At 43.5% G+C, this 16,980-nt stretch overlaps 1 protein-coding gene across 5 annotated transcripts in view; it reads left to right on the top strand.

Annotated features, from left to right (window-relative positions):
• PPP2R5A (protein phosphatase 2 regulatory subunit B'alpha) overlaps window positions 1–16,980 on the top strand; it is a 356,054-nt gene that overhangs the window by 247,760 nt on the left and 91,314 nt on the right. For all 5 annotated transcript variants that reach the window (XM_029593246.1, XM_029593245.1, XM_029593244.1 and 2 more), the window contains one exon: window positions 6,506–6,614. In XM_029593246.1, the coding sequence (XP_029449106.1) occupies window positions 6,506–6,614 (109 nt within the window). The remainder of the gene's footprint in view (window positions 1–6,505; window positions 6,615–16,980) is intronic.

Raw genomic sequence — 16,980 nt, 5'->3', positions numbered from 1 at the left:
GCGCTGCATGCGTTCAAAGACTGCCTTTCACACCAGACTGTTCTGATTCAAATGGACAACACAGTAGCCATGTGGTACCTGAACAAACAAGGAGGTACGGGCTCATATCTCCTTTGTCAAGAAGCCACACAGATTTGGGACTGGGCCCTGCACATTCCATGTTCCTTCAAGCCACTTATCTAGCGGGCATCCACAATGTAGTTGCAGATCGCCTCAGTCGTCAGTTCCAACCACACGAGTGGTCCCTGGATCCCTTAGTAGCAATCAGGATATTTCAACGTTGGGGGCAACCAACAATAGATCTCTTTGCATCACGCCTGAATCACAAAGTGGACAAGTTCTGTGCTCTGCACAGACAGAAACACCAGCCAGCCAAGGACGCCTTTTCTCGCCCTTGGAACTCAGGCCTTCTATACGCGTATCCTCCAATACCGCTCATAACCAAAACTCTAGTGAAGCTACAACAGGACAAGGGGTCCATGATACTCATAACCCCGTATTGGCCTCGACAAGTATGGTTTCCCATACTTCTAGACCTCTCAATCAGAGAACCAATATGCCTGGATGTAGCTCCCACTCTCATAACTCAGGGTCGATCCCGCCATCCCAACCTTCAATCCCTATCCCTGACAGCATGGATGTTGAAAGCTTGATCTTACAACCACTCAGTCTTTCAACCAATGTCTCTCAAGTGCTTATAGCTTCACGTAAACCTTCAACACGAAAGAATTATTCTTCAAAATGGAAAAGGTTTACTTTGTAGTGCACGCAAAAGAACATTGACCCTTTCTCCTGCCCCACAACTTCTCTACTAGACTATTTATGCCATCTTTCAGACTCTGGTCTCCAGACTTCATCTGTCAGAGTACACCTAAGTGCAATCTCAACTTACCATAACAAGATGGGAGATGCACCAATATCCATACAACCTCTTGTTAGTAGATTTATGAGGGGTTTAACACAACTTAAACCACCAGTTCGGCCACCAGTCACAGAATGGGACCTTAATCTGGTCTTAACAAAGCTCATGCGTTCTCCCTTTGAACCCATGACTTCCTGTGATCCTAAATTTCTCACATGGAAGACCAAATTCCTTATAGCCATTACATCAGCTAGAAGAGTTAGTGAGTTACAAGCACTTGTCACATACTCACCCTATACAAAATTATTACATGACAGAGGGGTTCTCCGGACACATCCAAAATTCCTCCCCAAGGTAGTTACGGAATTCCACTTGAACCAAATCCATAGTTTTACCCACATTCTTTCCAAGGCCTCATTCTCACCAAGGAGAACTGGCCTTACATACCTTGGACTGTAAGCATGTGCTATCATATTACTTAGACTGCACTGCAGTCCACTGGAAATCCACTCAACTCTTTGTTTCTTTTGATCCAAACAAACCAGGTAAAGCAGTGGGTAAGCATACTCTCTCCAATTGGCTAGCAGATTGCATAAGGTTTTGCTATGAAAAAGCAGGCCTTCCTCTCCAAGGACGAGTAAAGGCGCATTCAGTAAGAGCAATGTCAACCTCAGTAGCACACTATCGTTCAGTGCCAATTCTTGACATATGTAAAGCAGCAACATGGAGTTCTCTTCACACCTTTGCAGCTCATTACTGTTTGGACAAAGGACGACAAGATTCAGCCTGTGGACAATCTGTCTTAAAAAACTTGTTTCCAGTTTAATCCCAACTCCTTCTACATCCAACCTGCTATGATCTTCGGCTGCCTCATTTTCACCAACAATACTTCAGTGTTGCTTCACTATAAAATGACTCAGCCTCTAGCTTGCTAATCACCCATATGTGAGGACTATCATCCTGCTTGTCCTGGGATAAAGCAAAATTGCTTACCTTGTAATAGGTGTTATCCCAGGACAGCAGGATGAGGTCCTCACGAAACCCACCCGCCACCCCGCGGAGTTGGGTCCGATACATTTTATTTTATTTTTGCTAAAGCTTATTGCTACATACGAGACTGAAGGGAGACCCCTGTGGCTGAGAATATCATGGCATGCTGGGCATGCTCAGAGTGCCAGTCAAAAGTTTCTAGAAACTTTGACAGAAAGTTTTCCGCAATAAGGCTCCATCAATGACGTCACCCATATGTATGGACTACATCCTGCTGTCCTGGGATAACACCTATTACAAGGTAAGCAATTTTGCTTTCCTTTCATTCCACTCATTTTATGAACCTCTATCATAACTCCCCTGAGCCATCTCTTCTCCAGGCTGAAGAGTCCAAACCTCTGTAGCCTTTCCTCATAGGAAAATCGTTTCATCCTCTTTATCATTTTGATTCCTTTTGTCTGTACCTTTTCTAATTCTGCTATATCTTTTTTGAGATGTGGTGACCAGAACTGCACACTATACTGAAGATGAGGTCACACCATTGAGCAATAGAGGCATTATGATATTCTGTTTTATTCTCCATTGCTTTCCTAATGATTCCCCACATTCTGTTTGCTTTTTTGGCTGCTTTTATGCATTGAGTAGAAGATTTCAACATATTATCAATGATGATCCTTTTTCTGAACGGTGATTCCTAATGTGGAACCTAATTTGGGTTACTCTTCCCTAAGTACCTCACTTTGCACTTATTCACATTAAATTCACTGGGCAACAAATTTTCACAAAAGTCATGTTACAGAAATGAAATTAGTCAATTCTTATAAATTTCCATGTGCTAAACACGAATGTGACTGTGAAAATGCAAAATTGGCTCTAGTTTTTTTATAATATACAATAATATAATTACATCTTGAACTGTATGCCAATAGTAGGAGACCTACGGTTAATACCGTTTGAAAAATGAAGTCATAGACTACGTCTTAGATTTCTTTGCTTGACTCTTGTACACCTGTTCAGGAGCATCTCTGCAGAGTGTCCAGCAGTAGTCAGCCAGCATGAATATTTCAAATGCTCACCCTTTCTGACTGGGCTTCATATAGTACACTGCTGACGTCAGCTTACTCAGCAGCAGCATGGCAGTAGAACTGCATTGCATCAGAAAATGATGTAATAAACTCTGGATGATGTGTGCATGATGGTATTATGCAATATGATGCAATATTACAACATTTTAGGCTTATTTACAGTCCTACTGGATAAATTTACATGACTAAACATAGAAAGTGAACTATATTAAATATCTTCAAAACAAGAGCCAATAAAAACTTTTCATGGTCATATTCGTGTTCAGCACATCAAGATACTACAGAGTAGGACCTTTTTAGGTCAGTAACACTTTCATTGTTGCCCAGTGATTTCATTTGCCATTTGCATGCCCAATCTCCCAGATTTGCAAGGTCCTCTTGCAATTTTTCACAATCCTCTTGTGATTTAAAAACTTTGAATAATTTTGTGTCATTGGCAAATTTGACCACCTCACTTGTACCCATTTCCAGGTCATTTATAAATATATTAAAAAGCACTGGTCCCGGAACAGATCCTGGGGCACATCACTATTTACCTTCTCCATTAGAAAAATTTACCATTTAGCCCTACTTTTTGTTTTCTATCTTTTAACCAGTTTATAATCCACACTAGGACACTGCCCCTTATCCCATGACTTTTTAATTTCTTAAGTCTCTCATGAGGGACTGTGGGAATGAGCTGGCCTGGAGACAAACTAAACTGACTCCAGCCTTTCTTAAAACATGTTCTTTATTCACACCTTCACACATGCACACTAGAAGACTGTCCTCCTCAGACAGTGTACACTCTTCTTAGAGTGTTGCTTCGTCTCAGCTCAGTGTTTGGACAGTATTGCATACAGGAGCTGCTTTCCTCCCGGAGGCCCGTTCTGGCTATCCCCACCTGGATCCCAGCTCTTATTCCCCAGTCTCTGGTTATGCCCCCTGACCTAACTTGCCCCTCAGGTTCCCGCCTATAAAGCATAGTGGATTTAAGGTGGACCAGGCATCTAGCCTAGTCCTGCACAAGAAAATAGGGGAACACTAGGGGCGCTGCCTCACAGGGACTTTGTAAAATGATTTCTGGAAATCCAAATACACTATATCAACTGGCTCACCTTTATCCACATGTTTGTTTATGCCCTCAAAAAATGTAGCAGATTCATGAGACAAAACTTCCCTTTTCTTAATCCATGTTGGCTATGCTATATATGTGTTCAGCACTTATATTCTTTGATAGTTTCTACTATTTTGCGTGGCACAGATGTCAGTCTCACTGGTCTGTAGTTTCCTGGATCACCCCTTGATCCATTTTTAAGAGTTTGTTCTTTAAGTAGTCTGGACATTTTCCTTTTAAGGCTTTGAATGTTTCACCATGTAAGGCACTGGGGAGCCAGTGAAATTCTAGTAGTGTAGGTGTGATGGGTTCATGCTGCTTGCAATAGCTGAAGTCATCCAATGTTTTTTGTTGTCAGACCATTATATTCGTATGTTGCCGTAATCGAGGTAAGATGTTATCATGGCATAATGTAGCAATGACAGCAGAAAAAGAACAAAATGGTTGATCCAGTCTGTCCAGCAAACTTCTTATGGTAGTGTCTGCCCTGCTGTGCAGGTTACCCCCATGTTTCTCTTTTACTAGATGATGAGCCTTCTTAAATATTCAGACAGTGCTCCTTGATGTGCTTTGCTTATGGACTTGGCCGTAGAAGCAGTCCTGTGCTTTTTCTCTTTTGTCTATATAAAAGTCAGGGTCCATGTTGGTTGTCATCTGAATCCAATACCTCTTTCCACCCCATCCCTTCCGTCAAAGAGAAGAATGATATTGCAGTTGTGTCACATGATTCTCACAGGACAAGCAGGATGGTTGTCCTCACAAATGGGTGACATCGAGGATGGAGCCCAACCACGGAAAACTTCTGTCAAAGTTTCTGGAACTTTGACTGGCCCCTACTGGGCATGCCCAGCACGGCACTAACCCTGCAGCCAGCAGGGGTCCCCCTTCAGTCTTCTTTTTTCTGCGCAGCAGTAGCCACGCGGTTAAGGAGCTCTTACCACATTCCTGACAGGAAATTCTTCTTGAACTTCTTTGAAGTAAAACTCGCCCCACAGGGGTCCCTCTTCTATCTAAATTTAGTCCGCGGTGTTTTGGTAAGTTTTTTTGCCGGTTTTCGCCGATTACCGTCAAGTTTGGCCTTCGCGGCCTGCTGGCCGTCGACCGTCCCGCGGCTAAATTTTTTGATTAATGGCCATGGCGTCGTGGTTCCGTCGGTGCCCAGACTGTACGCGCACCATGTCTATCACAGACCCACACAGAGTCTGTGTATTATGTTTAGGGAGTGAGCATGATGTCCTGACTTGCACCAAATGTGCCCTCACTCTCTCCTCCCTCCTCCCCTCAGCTCACTCTCTCCTCCCTCCCCTTTCAGCTCATCCACAACCGGCAGACAGAGGGGTGTCTCTCCCTCGCGCGCGCGCATCGCCGCCGCTACTGCTCCTCCCTCCCTCCCCTCCCTCGCGCGCACGCCGCGCCACTCCTGCTTGTCACCGCCGCTCCTGCTCCTCCTGCTCGTCGCCGCCGCCGCTTCTGCTCCTCCCGCTCGTCCCCGTCGCCGCTGCCGCTCCTGCTGCCGCCACTCCTGCTCCTAAGGAGCAGGTGCCATTTTTTTGGGAGGGGGCATGCTCTGCTCTGGCCGACGTGCTCGCATGCGCGGTAGAGCTGCTCTCTGCGCATTTGCGGCACGTCGGTCCGGGCTCCCTCATCTAGTAGATTTTATATACATCACATTGATAAGAAATATGCATACGAACTAACATATAGTGCCAATATGCTAATAACATAGCTGTCAGAACATTAGACTATGCTAACAGACTGAGCAGTAAGTATTGAGTGATGTATACTGAATATAACATGCAGGATAATGTAATGGAAATCTTTGCTTATAATTCTACTTCAAAGCACCCCAATTAATGTCGATGTATCGACCTAGAATACTGTTGAGATGAACTAGATCATGTATAAAATCAACCTAGAAAATATATTTGCTAGAAAATATATAAGCTTGTTATATTGACCTGGAATATGAGCATTGATCAGAATGAAATTGATGACCCAGCAACCGTAGGCTGATGATGTAAACCGTTGTGATTTGATTCTGGAACAACGGTGTATAACATTCCTAAATAAATAAATACATCTAATGTAATTCATCAAAAAAACTAATTCTTTAAGAAGCTTTAGTGCATATCCCCTGAATTTTTGGGAGCAATTGTGTTTTGGAACAGTGTCACAAATGATCTTACACGGAATGAGGTCCTGTTGGTTCACTTTGTTTGTGCAGTGATATAAGATTATTTGTAACTTGCTAACATACCTTTAGGGTTTCAGAGAAAATTCCAGGTCATCTGGTTAAAGAATTTATAAATAATGAACAGGTTTTTAATGTTTAATCAATACAAGATATATGTGCATGCTGTAAATATCTTTGAAATACTGCACAGAATATTGAGGGTATGGCTTTTTTCCAAATATCTCCTTTATTTATAAAAAAAATGGTAAACATACTTTTGCTCTTGTGATATTTTACAGTATTATCAATGGATTTGCGCTGCCATTGAAATCAGAGCACAAACAATTCCTTATGAAGATCCTCATCCCCATGCATACTGCTAAAGGTTTAGCTTTGTTTCATGCACAGGTAGGTCTCCATAATGTGATACACATTTACTAATGGTACATTTATATATCATGCATCCATCTTTTCTAGATTCCTATAAAATTGTGAAAATGTATTTGTATATTATATTGAGAACTAGTATTCAACATATTTACTACTTTAGTGTGAATCAGAAATGCAGTCTGTGTGCTATTAACCTTTTGATCTGTGTAGACCAGTGTTCCCCAACCAGTTTGCCTTAAGACCTAATCAAGTAGGCCACATAAAAGTCACCACTGCCTGATGCTGAAATATAGATCAGTATCTGGACTCTACTCTCGGCACTTTGCAGCAACAAAACACCCCTATGGTGGCTCTTAAACATGTAGGAGTATGCCTCTTCTTCCTAGCTACATTATGAGCTACATAATGGACAGTACATAGAGCCTGAATAGCTGGGCTCCACTTTGTGTGGCTCACACGGTACATGCAGTACCTCCTAGTCTTCCCTTTCCTATGCTTCCTCCTTCAGCCTCTATCTCATCTCCACAGTGAATACATACTGATCACTGGATGTGACTCATTCTGAGTAATGGGAACAGCAACAGTGGATGAACTCTGGCAGCTGGATGTGACAACCAAGATAAATAACTGAGCTAGCTGCCCACATCACCCTTATCTTGCACTTGTATACAGAGGGAGTTTAGTCCACTGTGAAGGGTCATGTATGTCTCTGCCCCCTCCCTCCCTTTGTTTAAAGATTTGGAAAAGGCTGGTGGGGCTTTCAGTGGTCTTCTTTTGGACATACAAGTCCTGACCATGTCTGCACTGCCTGCTCTGTTGGAAGGGTGTGGTGCCACACTATATATTTGATAATATAGGTATGTTTGGGCTTGAAAAGGTTGGGCAACACTGGTGTATATCAGGAAAGTCATATTGAAACAAAAACCTTGTTTTCAGTTTGTTCTGTGGCAGCAATGAGCATAAATTATGTTAAAAGTAAAAAAAAAAAATAGATTAATTGCATTAATAGCTGATAATGTATTAATAAAAAGATGTTCATCTGGAGCAGATTTAAGATCTATAAAACACTGAACATATGTGCAGGTTAACTGGAAGTCCATTCTTGTATTGTTGGACAGTATAGGAAATGGAATTTTTTTATAACACTGCTCAGAGTTTCATTTGGGTCATCTTTAATTTTCCCTCATCAATTGATCCCTCAGTGTGAACGCACTGTTCAGGAAGAAAGATGGGGGGGGGGGGGGTTGGCCCAGTAGTATCCTCCTGCTCTACTAGTGCTACAGCATCATGAACTTTCATTTATATAACAGTGATATGTGGATTTTGGAACACTAAGAACAAATGTATAGGTTCTCAGAGGTCAATCTGGATGGTAATCCTCAAACATGGGTGACATCAGACGGAGCCCCAATGAGGAAAACTTATGTCAAAATTTCTAGAACTTTGAGTAGGCACACTGAGCATCCCAGTATATCCTATGTGTCCATGTGGTATCCCTCTCCAGTCTCTTTTTCCGTGGCGCTGTAAGCCTTGCGGTATGAGTACTTTGGCTGTTTTTTGGACTTGTGGAAAACTTTCCTCTCTTCTTGTACTTTTCGTGGGTTTTTTCTCGTTGTTCTGTTGCTGGGTCCCTCTCAATGCCTCCCCGTTTTGTTCCTAGCTAGTTTTCTGTGATTCTAGTAAGTTTCCTTTCACGGTCGATTCCCCTGTAGTGGTGGTGCCTGCCGCCATCCATTTTGATTTCGCGACCCTTTTGTTTCGTCCTGACATGGCCATGTCCAGTTTTCAGCAATGCTGCCGGTGCCCGAGGACCATGTCCCTCACTGATCCTCATGAGATATGTGTCCTCTACCACGGGCCAGCATATGACATCTGGGGTTGCAGCTTATGCGTTCAAATCATCTTGAAGGGACATCTGCTTCGACACAACAAGATGGAACAGCTCTTCAGATCAAAGAAGTCAGTCATCAGCAACGATGGACCTGGGAGCTGCACCAATGGGCACCATGCCATTGACATTGGTGGTACCATGGGTTCCATCTATGCCATCGGCAGTTAGGGACGCCGGATACCAACCACAGTCAATCTCCTCCAGGCTGAGGACATCGGGTTCCTCGTCATCGGTCTCTGCACAGGGGAAGGACTATGCTAAGCATCAAGGGAAGCCAAAGAAGCATCGGCACAGGTTCCCATCGATTCACGATGCCAGGCACGTGGATGCACTGGCTCATGCCGCAATGCGCCCAAAGCAACCCAGCCACGAGGAGTGCCAGGGGTTCGCGACAGTCTCCAGTGGTCCTGATGTCAATCACTGATCTGCCTTGCGAGTTCGAAGAAGATCTGGCCACCCCTCCTTTCTCCCAATCAGTGTTGGCATTGGCAACATTCAAGGAGGATCTGGAGCGCAGAGTCCAGCTGGTAGTGAATTGGGCACTGCAGGGCTTCAGTCCTGTGGAACTGACTGAGCCGGTGCCACACATCCTCATACCGCTGGAGAAGATCAATGAGCTCATCGGTGCATTACCGACCCAGCAGATGTCACTTTCATGGACAGCATCAGTTGCCAGCGGAGCACCAATGCCTTCCCCTACTGATATTGTGTTCATTGCCAGTTCCTCCGATGAGGAAGCTCCACCCGGACCAGCAGAGATGCCAGGGCCTGCAGAACCTCGTCCAGTTTTACTGGTGCCTTCACCTTTGGATGAAGGCTGAACACCTAGGGTCCCATCCCCTGTAGCTTACGGTGAGGATGACAACCTCATGACCCCTGGAGGGGATGATGCTTCGGAGTCCTCAGAGGGCTCTGTCTCCCATCAGACCCTTCTCCATTGGAGTGAAGGAAGTCTTCCCCTGAGGACTTGACCTTTGCAGGGTTTGTGAGGGTGATGGCAGAAGCCATCCCATTTCAGTTGTTGATTGAGGAAGATGCCAGGCAGAGAATGCTTGAGATCCTTCAGTTCATGGAGCCTCCTAAGGAAATCATGGCAGTCCTAGTGGACGAGATCCCTAAGAAGCTGCTGCTGAGAATATGGGAATACCCCCCTCACAGTGCCTCCCATTAAGGCGGACAGAGTCTTCTTCAACCAGAAGGCTGCCAGATACGATAAGTGACAGCTGCCCCACTAGTTGGTGGTGGTCGAATCTGCTCTCAAGAGGGCCAAGCATTCTCTGACTCATTCCTCTGCACCCCTGGGGAAAGACCACAGAGCGATAAACGGTCTTGGGAAGAAGGTGTTTCAAGGTGCCATGCTTATTGCCCGCATTGCTGTCTACCAGCTCTGTATGAGCCAGTACTCATGGGACATCTGGAAGCAGGTGCAGGAAGTGGCCGAGCAGCTGTCTCAACAGCAGCAGGACACCCTCATGTCGCTGGTGCATAAGGGCCTGGTGTGTGAAAAACACAAGATCCAAGCGACCTACGATGTTTTTGAGACTGCATTGAGAGTCTCTGCATTGGGAATCAGCGCCCGCAGAATGGCATGGCTGCAGGCCTTGGATCTCTGACCACAGGTACAAGAACGACTCGCCGAAGTGCCGTTTACTGGGAAGAATCTCTTTGGAGATAGGGTGAGGGATGCAGTGGCCCAACTTTGGGACTAACATGAAATCCTCCAACAACTCCGTCAGTACTCTGGACCCGTCCTCCTCTTGTAAGAGGCCAGCGAGACAGGGACAAAGGAAGTCTTTTTTTTTTTTTTTTTGCCAAAGGAAATACTATCCTCCACCGCCTCACTCCCGTCAACACCATCAGGGCTCCTGCGGCCATCTCAGGCAGCAGAGCGACCCCATGCTCCAGTCGGCGCCTCAGTCAGTGCCAGTTTTGGGGTTTTGACTGGGTCATAGGGAGCGTAGGCCAGTCGCCTGTCCTGGGATGTTGGGTCAGGGACAGGCTGCAGTTCTTCGTGAACCAGTGGCCCAGTAAAACCTCGGACTAGTGGGTTCTTTCCATCATCCGTCAAAGGTACCAATTGAACCTATTGGGTATCCTGCCAAATTACCCTCTATGCCTGTTTTGGGGGCTGGGAGCACTTTAAGAGATACTGCTAATGGAGCTCTCCTCCCTCTTAATGGCCAGGGCAAAGAGGGCAGGGAGTCTACTCCAAGTACTTCCTGATTCCAAAGAGAACAGGAAGACGCCGCCCCATCCTAGACCTAAGGGCCTTGAAAAAGTTTCTAAAAAAAAAAAAAAAAAAAAAGTTCAAGATGGTTTCACTGTTCAACTTCATCCCCCTTTTACAAAAAGGGGACTAGTTATGCTCCCTCGATCTAAAGGACACATACACTCACATCGAGATCTTCCCCGGTCACAGGAAGTATCTTCGATTTGTGGTGAGAAAACAGCACTTCCAGTACCGGGTGTTGCCGTTCGGGCTAGCATCAGCCCAATGAGTCTTCACAAAATGCCTGGCAGTGGTGGTGGCGCACCTCCACAGGCTGGGAGTGCATGTTTTCCCTTATCTAGAGGATTTGCTGGTCAAGAGCACATCTAAGGCAGGGGCTGCCCAGTCCATGCACTTTACCATTCGAGTGTTGGCGTCACTAGGGTTCATCATCAACTACCCAAACTCCCATCTCAGCCTTTCACTTCAATTAGTTTTTATAGGATCCTGTTAGACACAGCTCAAACCAAGGACTTCCTTCCTCATCAAAGGACCATCACCTTGACGACCATCTTGGCAAAGATTTAGCAGAGCCAGCAGGTGTTAGCCTGGCACATGTTGAGGCTGTTGGGCCACATGGCCACAACCGTCCATGTCACTCCTTTGTCACATTTACACATGTGCAGAGCCCTGAGATCGCAATGGAGCCAGGCCACTCAGAACCTCCAGGATTGCATCTGAGTCATCCCATCTCTCCGGGATTCAATGTCCTGGTGGTGGGTACTTTCAAATTTGGAACGGGGGATCTCTTTTCGAAGGCCTCCTACCCAAATTGTCCTAACCATGGATGTGTCTACCCTGGGGTGGGGAGCTCATGTAGATGGGCTCAGCACCCAGGGTCTCTGGTCTGCTAAAGAATGCTCATGTTAAATGAACTTTCTGTAGCTTCAGGGAATCAGGTAAGCCCTGTGGGCTTTCAGAGATCGGCTGTCCAACAAAGTTGTCCTGATCCAAACAGACAACAGGGTAGCCATATGGTATGTCAACAAGCAGGAAAGCAAGAGATCATAGTTCCTGTGTTAGGAAGCAGTAGAGATCTGGTCATGGGCCATGTCCCACAGGATAGTGCTCAGAGCCATGTACCTGGCCAAGACAGAGAATGTGGAAGCAACAGACTGAGTTGTAGCTTCAGACCCCACTGGTGGTCCCTGGACCAGGGGGTAGTGAATCGGATATTCTGCCTCTGAGAGAATCCAGACATAGATCTGTTTGAGTCCCCCTGCAACAAGAAGGTGCCTTGGTTCTGCTCCTTGTACAGGTCAGAAGGCATACCAGCCTCGGATGCCTTTGCTCATCATTGGAGCAAGGAGCTTCTATTCACATATCCTCCATTTCCCTTAGTGACTAAGACTTTCAAAGGTTCATGAGGACAAGGGGACTATGATCCTCATAGCCCCTTAGTGGCTGAGACAGGTCTGGTTTCCACTTCTAAGGGAGTCGTCCATCTGGAGACCGATCAGTATGGGGACTTTCCCAGTTCTCATCACGCAAGATCAAGACAGGTTGCGGTATCCCAATCTCCAAGTCCTGCTACTCACAACCTGGATGTTGAGAGGTTAATCCTGCAACCACTTGATCTTTCAGTGTCTCAGGTCCTGGTGGCTTCTAGAAAGCCTTCCAGTAGAAGGTCCTATGGACTGAGGTGGAGGAGGTTTTCCATATGGTATTAGGATGTTAGCCCTCATGAAACTTGCCCGCCACCCTATGGAGTTGAGTATCTCCTATTTTTTGTTTTAATTATAGTTCTATGTTACAAGACTGGAGAGGGACCCTGTGTGGTATAGGGCATGCTCAGTGTGCCTAGCCAAGTTCTAGAAATTTTGACCTAAGTTTCCCACATCAGGGGTACATCTTATGATTTCACCCATATGTGAGGACTAACATCCTGCTGTCCTCAGAGAACACCTGTTACAGGTAAGCAACTCTGCTTTCTGTTGTATACCTACTTTCATTGCCCAAAAATTTACTCCCATTATTGGATTATGGTGTAATTGTTGCTGTGATGTATACCTTGAGTCTACATCTAATCAGGCTCTTGATCTATATAGTGCTCCAAGATTATATTTTTCCATCCAGTCAAAGAATTAGTAATCATAATTTAGGGCCTAATCAATCTAGGTTCCAAAATATTTAAAAGCTGTAACTGATGCAAGATGATGCTACATGCCTACCTTTGATAATTCATTCAGAATATATATTTTTTATTGCTAAAGAATATTACTTTTGTGGCCTTAGTATTAAGATGCAATCTAACATTGTTATAAGTTTTATTGCAATTAGAATGCAACTAAACTGGTTAATACTGCGTAGGACAGTACTGTCATCTGCATAAAGAACATTTATTCTCTGTAGACAATCAGGATAAATGAGCAACACAAGTAGAGGATGTCATACGACAGTGCCAACATAGTTTTTCTTCAAAAACTAGAAAAGCCTAGCAAACCTTTCTTGACATTCACAGGACTTCTTACCCTGTTGCCACTGCAGTCCTTCAGTCCTTGTCTGGTGCATTTACGTCACTCTCTCTATAGAGACATTTCTGTGGCAGTTCAGGCCTTCTCAATCAGCTGCTTGCCTCCTTATGTTCTTTGCAGTTTTTCACTTCTCAAGTAAGTTGTCTCTTCTTTTCTAGGACAGTTGCTTGAGCCCCAAGGTTTTTCTTTCCCAATGAGGCCTATTTATTTGCCTTGGTTCACTTTCCTTTTTAGTGCAATTTTGTCCTTTTGATCTTGTTGCATTTATTTTTCTCATAGTGGCAAGAAGAAAGCCAGCAGCTGGATACTATCTGCATTGAGTCATAGCCAAACAACTTCTGAGAAAGCAGCCTTTCTTATTGCTTGTTGTTGATCAATCCTAAAACCAAAACGTACACCCTCAGAAGGTATGATTTTAGCGTTAGTGCCTCCCCAGCCATTTGCTTCACTTGCAGTTTTGGATTCTGAGGAATCCTGGCATCTGCCTTATGGTTTTGGAAAGTTTGATTCTAAACAGGAGCAGTCATCAGATATCCCATCAGATCTGTCTTCCATAGGCTAGAATATAATCTCTAATTTTCTCAAACATAGACCTCTGTAACTCCCTACTACTAGGACTTCCAACCTGCCTATTAAAAAAAAACTACAACTACTACAAAATGCGGCTACAAGACTTTTAATAGGAACCGGGAAATTTGATCACATCACACCCTCACTAATAGCACTGCATTGGTTACCAGTACAATACTGAATCTATTTCAAAATAATAACATTAATATTTAAATTCATCCACACAGATAACCCTGGACAAATAGGCATGACCCTACAACCATACACACCACAACAAACCCTAAGGTCTCAAAACAAAGGACTATTAACTATTCCAACAATCTGGAGTATACGCCTGATGCAAACAAGAGACTGCGTGTTTTAAATAGCAGGCCCTAAACTGTGGAACTCACTACTGGAAACAATAGGATCGATGCCAGAAAGAAAGATATTCAGATGTGAACTAAAACTTGGCTATTTAAAAATGCTTATAATCTAACATATCTTTTAGAATGCATAGTCAACAAACAATGTCAAGAACAGACAATATTAAGTAACGAGAGAACAAAGTATCTCATGACAAACCCCCCTACAATTACGTAAATTACTAAACAGAATCACCATTCTATTAGCCCTACGTCCCATATCTTCAGTTAAGATATATATATAAGAACATTCTGGTAGATCCACATGACCCCCTTTTGTGTTATATCAATGTATATGTCAAACCAAAATATGTGGTGTTACAAATTTTGTGTTATACCAAAGTATGTATTGACCTAAAGTATGAATGTTACTTTTGTAAACCATTGTGATCTTCACTAGGAATAGCGGTTTATAAAATAACTAAATAAATCCCCAGAGGGGAAAATGGAAGAAACCATTCCATTTAAGTTGGAGGTGAAAGGTGATCCTTGTGCTTCTCTTTTTGGCTTACTCTAATATAATGATGCTCCTAAGAAGTTAGTGACACTGCCCATCCACCAACTTCAAAATGTATAGAGAAGAATTTGGGAAACCCTGCTCACTGTGCTTCCTATTGGAAATAATACTAGCTTCAGGCTTAATGAAGTCTAACTACTACCTCAATCTGTGGTTGTTGAGTTTACCCTGAAACAAACTATCATCCAGCACTCATTCTTCTGTGCCTTTTTGGGAGGAAGGATATGGCCCTTGGAAGATTTGACTGGTCAAGAGTGCATTTTGGGGAGAGGTAAATAAATCTATATGCGCCACCATTCAAGTGTTGAAATTAAGGTTCATCATGGTAAATCATCTCACATCCAACCTAAAGCCGTCACTTTGACTGGAGTTCTTTGGAGCTCTACTAAACACAACTTGAGGAGAGGATAAGGCCATAGCAGAAAAACTAAATTAATTATTTGCTTCAATCTTTACTGTGGCGGATGCTGGGGCCATATCCACACGGGAACCATTATTTGTAGGTGATGATTCAGAGAAAATGAAACAAATCAGTGTGAATCTTGAAAAGGTGCGAGAGCGAATTGACAATCAGTGGCTTGCAAAAGTATTCGACCCCTTAAAAAGTCAGATTTCTGTGAATTACAAATGACATTTACACAGATTATTCTAGATAGTATGTTTATTGCAAACCAGTATATTCTGAAAGTAAATTTTCAAAGTTCCAATTCATTATTTCTCTGCATTCTTTGTAAAATAAATTTAAAAACTGAAAAATACTGCTTGCATAAGTATTCAACCCCTTCAGACTAGTACAGTACTTGGTAGAACAACCTTTTGCTGCAATACCAGCTTTAAGTCTGTTGGGATAAGTTTCTATGAGTTTTGCACACTGTTTTGCAGTGTTTTTTGCCCATTCTTCCTGGCAAATTTGTTCCAGGTTGTTCAGGTTGGTTGGTTTGACGCATATGGACTGCAATTTTCAAAAAGTGCCATAGATTCTCGATTGGATTCAGATCTGGACTTTGTTGGCCATTGTAGAACATTCACCTTTTTGTTGTTCAACCACTCCTGTGTTGCTTTGGCCTTGTGCTTAGGACCATTGTCCTACTGAAAGGTGAATTTCCTCCCAAGTTTTAGTTTTTTTAGCAGACTGAGGCAGGTTGTCTTGCAGTATGTTGCACTGCTGTCCATCCTCCAGTTTAAACAAGATGCTCAGTCCTCACTGAGGAAAAGCACAACATGGAAACATCTGTGTATCATTTGTAATTCACACATCTGACTTTTTTAGGGGGGTCAAATACTTTTGCAAGCTACTATAGTAACAAATCACCAGGACATGATGGTATTCAATCCAGGGTTCTGTAGGGACTCGGATATGAAATTGTCGACCAAGTACTGGTAATCTATATCATATCATATACAAATCTGCTTATGTACCCGTGGACTAGAAAATAGCCAAAATAACATCAATTTTCAAAAAAGGTTCCAGGAGTGATCCAAGTAACTGCAGATGTAAGAAAAATATGTAAAATAATTAATGCAAGAAGACTTGGTTGAGCTGCAGAAGGACCTTGCCAGAGAACTGGACATCCAATCGACATGAAATTTAATGTGGAAAAGTGCAAAGTGATGCACAAAGGGAAAAATAATCCTAACTTATAGGTACACATTGCTGGATTCCATATTAAAAGTCACCACCCAGGAAAATGATATTGATGTCATTGTAGACAGTATGTTGAAATCCTCAGCTCAGTGTGTGGCAGCAGAGAAAAAAGCGAATAGAAAGTTGGGAATTATCTGGAAAAGAATCAAAAACAAAATTGAAAATATCATAAAGCATGAACATTGAGTATTGCATTCAATTCTACTTGAAACGAAGCTTTAAACCTCCCTCCCTCCTACAATCATCTGTAGGAGTGTTTAATTTTCTTTGGAGAGCTGCTGCGGCTCACTGAAGAGGCGAGCCCAAGAGGGTCGTCTCTTTGGGAGACTTTATGGGAGTGACATATTCTAGGAATTGATAGGAGAATATCTTGATGATTGGGGTCGAAGGCCTGTGGGGAAAAAAGTAATGGGGTGATATAAAGAAAAGCAGAGGTTTTTAAGTTACCTTACGTTTAAGGGGATTATGGGAAAAGTTGGATGTGTGAGGGAATTGTATTGCATATTGATAAAAGCTATATCAATTCAAAAGAATTGGCTTAGCATTTACAATTTGATTTTAGATCAGAATATAGGAGGTTACCCGGATGACTCAATCATCCACCCTGGCTCAAC

The sequence above is a fragment of the Rhinatrema bivittatum genome, chromosome 3 (assembly GCF_901001135.1).
Source record: "Rhinatrema bivittatum chromosome 3, aRhiBiv1.1, whole genome shotgun sequence".
NCBI lineage: Eukaryota > Metazoa > Chordata > Amphibia > Gymnophiona > Rhinatrematidae > Rhinatrema > Rhinatrema bivittatum.
This window is presented reverse-complemented; position numbering and strand designations above follow the sequence as displayed.